Source organism: Aplysia californica, unplaced genomic scaffold, assembly GCF_000002075.1.
Source record: "Aplysia californica isolate F4 #8 unplaced genomic scaffold, AplCal3.0 scaffold00061, whole genome shotgun sequence".
Lineage (NCBI taxonomy): Eukaryota > Metazoa > Mollusca > Gastropoda > Aplysiida > Aplysiidae > Aplysia > Aplysia californica.
Window position 1 is genome coordinate 257,364 of NW_004797331.1, and position 2,271 is coordinate 259,634.

Sequence of the window (2,271 nt, forward strand, 5' to 3'; positions counted from 1 at the left end):
GGGGATGGGAGGATTGAGGGATAGAAATAAAAACATTTTGGTTTGTTTGACAGGAATAAAGTCAAAGTATCATGTACGTTTGCCGAATAGGACAGAGTTTAGAAAGAAAAACAACAGCAGAAAACAACAAATAAAGCAATAACACAAAGCAGATTGGAGGTAGGACGGATTAAAAGGTCTGGTTGTTTTGTTGTTTTTTGGTGGGGGGGGTTGTTGTTGTTCTTTTCTTTTTATAACAATACGATTTAAATCATTTAAGAGGCGGGCTTTGACCCTGCCCGTCAGTCCCAACCCGGGCTGACAAAGATGAAACATCTCAGCAGAAAGACCGGGTTTCCTAATTTTTAAAATTCTCCCATCTGGGGAAACTAACCTGGTTCTCGTGGGTACAACGTTAAAGTTCCTAACCTCTACACCACTGACGCTGGTTTAAAAACATGACCCAAATCATCATCATCATCATCATCATCATCATCATCATCATCATCATCATCATCATCATCACCATCATCATCATCATCATCACCATCATCATCATTATCCAGTGCCAGATCTGCGACAGACATCGGCGATCATGGTTCTCCATTCACTCCTTTGCTCTGATGCTCTTAAAAAAGCTACGTTTCCCTGATCTTTCCCTGTTACCCATTTGTTTAGGTTCCTTAAGTTTACTGTTCTGGGCCTACTCCTGCCTCGTTTGCCTTCAATTTTGCCAGTGAGAGCTAGATGTTCAAGACCCTTAGGTCTATTCAGGTGTCCCAAAAACTGCATTTATCGTTTCCTGGTTGTTTTTAACAGTGATTGTCCCAAATACGTAAAGTTTTTCTGACGGAAGAACAATAATAACTAAAAACATCTAATAAAGTAATGGATTGCAATAAATGTCTCAAATCTAAATTTAATATTTCAGATCCGTTAGGAGAAAGGCTGGCTGGCCCAAGCCAGACTTAGTGATACTATTATACAGCATCTCAGCACAAACGCCTGAACATCCACCTCAGATGAGCATTACAAAGCTCTATCTGCTCACTATCTAGTTTTGAGGAATGTGATGTCAAAAATTTTGAGTTTCACAATGTTTTAAGCTTTTTCGAGTGCAGTCCTATCAATATCTTGAGAGTGACTCAAAATAATCCTACGATTCTTTTAGGGCGAATATAAATAAAACAATGACTTCTGACCTCCTGGTGTTAGTAACTCAAAACGGCCAAATATGTCAGAGAAGGCTTTGTAATTCTGAGGTAGCGAGATGTCACAATAATCATAGAAGTGAAAACACCAGAAGATTTTTTTTTACAAGAAAAGTAGTGAAACTGTTTTTTCTTATTTAGGCAGAAAGAGTCAACTATCGTTTATTGAGGCGGACTCAACTATTCCCCAAACTTACACGTGTGTGGGTGGTTGGATGCTGCTCTGGTGTGGTTTGCTCCTTCTTTCTGTTCAAAATATATCGTCCATATCTCCCTCTTTCTTTTTTGTGTTTATTGTTACTCTCTCGTAACACCTCTAATCTTCGGTACTTATATGGTTGCTTTTAATGACAAGCCGGCTAACCCAGATTTGGGGGCTTTCCAGAAATCTTGATCTACACCAAAAGTGGGCATTGCCCTATCTATAGGAGAAGTTTGGTTTCACTAAGGTGTATATTTGTTTGGTTATAGAGAAAACTCTCCTTGTCTTTTAAAGAAACTGATCAAGAGGCAAAAACTCTACATTCTATTTTCTCAAAACAGCATTTTTCGGGATAGCCCCCTTGTGCTTAAATGCGACCATATGACCTTATTGTGTTGCAAGTGCCGTATAATTCTTACAGAAAAAAAACAAAACAAAACAAAACAAAACTTACAGGTAATCCCCAGCTGGTTGCTTTCCGCACTCTCGAACTGTGACCCGGTGAAAGTGACCTTACAGACGTAGTTCCCTTCGTTGACGACCTGAAGGGATGAAATGCTCAGGGTGTTGGAACTTCCATCCAGCCTTGTATTTTGTCTGTGTGGGGGATGGGGTCGGAGTGGGGGGGGGGGAGGAGGAGAGGAGAAATAACACGCTCTTTTTTTAAATATCTCCCTGATTCTGCTAATTTTGCATGATTTTTCTAGAGTTCATAAAAATGTTCAGAACACGATATCAATTCAAACTGTTTAGGGTGGACGAGGAGGGGGGAGGGGGGGAGAGAGGGAGAGAGCTGAGACAAAGATAGAGAAAGTGAGACAGTGAGAGAGAGAAAAGAGAGACAAAGGACACACACACACACACACACAGAGAGAGAGA

At 40.4% G+C, this 2,271-nt stretch overlaps 1 protein-coding gene across 1 annotated transcript in view; it reads right to left on the bottom strand.

Annotated features, from left to right (window-relative positions):
* LOC101851479 (hemicentin-1) overlaps positions 1-2,271 on the bottom strand; it is a gene marked incomplete at its 5' end in the record, with an annotated part of 44,431 nt that overhangs the window by 41,073 nt on the left and 1,087 nt on the right. Inside the window, 1 exon segment of the mRNA XM_013079710.2 lies at positions 1,847-1,989. Within this exon segment, the coding sequence (XP_012935164.1) occupies positions 1,847-1,989 (143 nt within the window).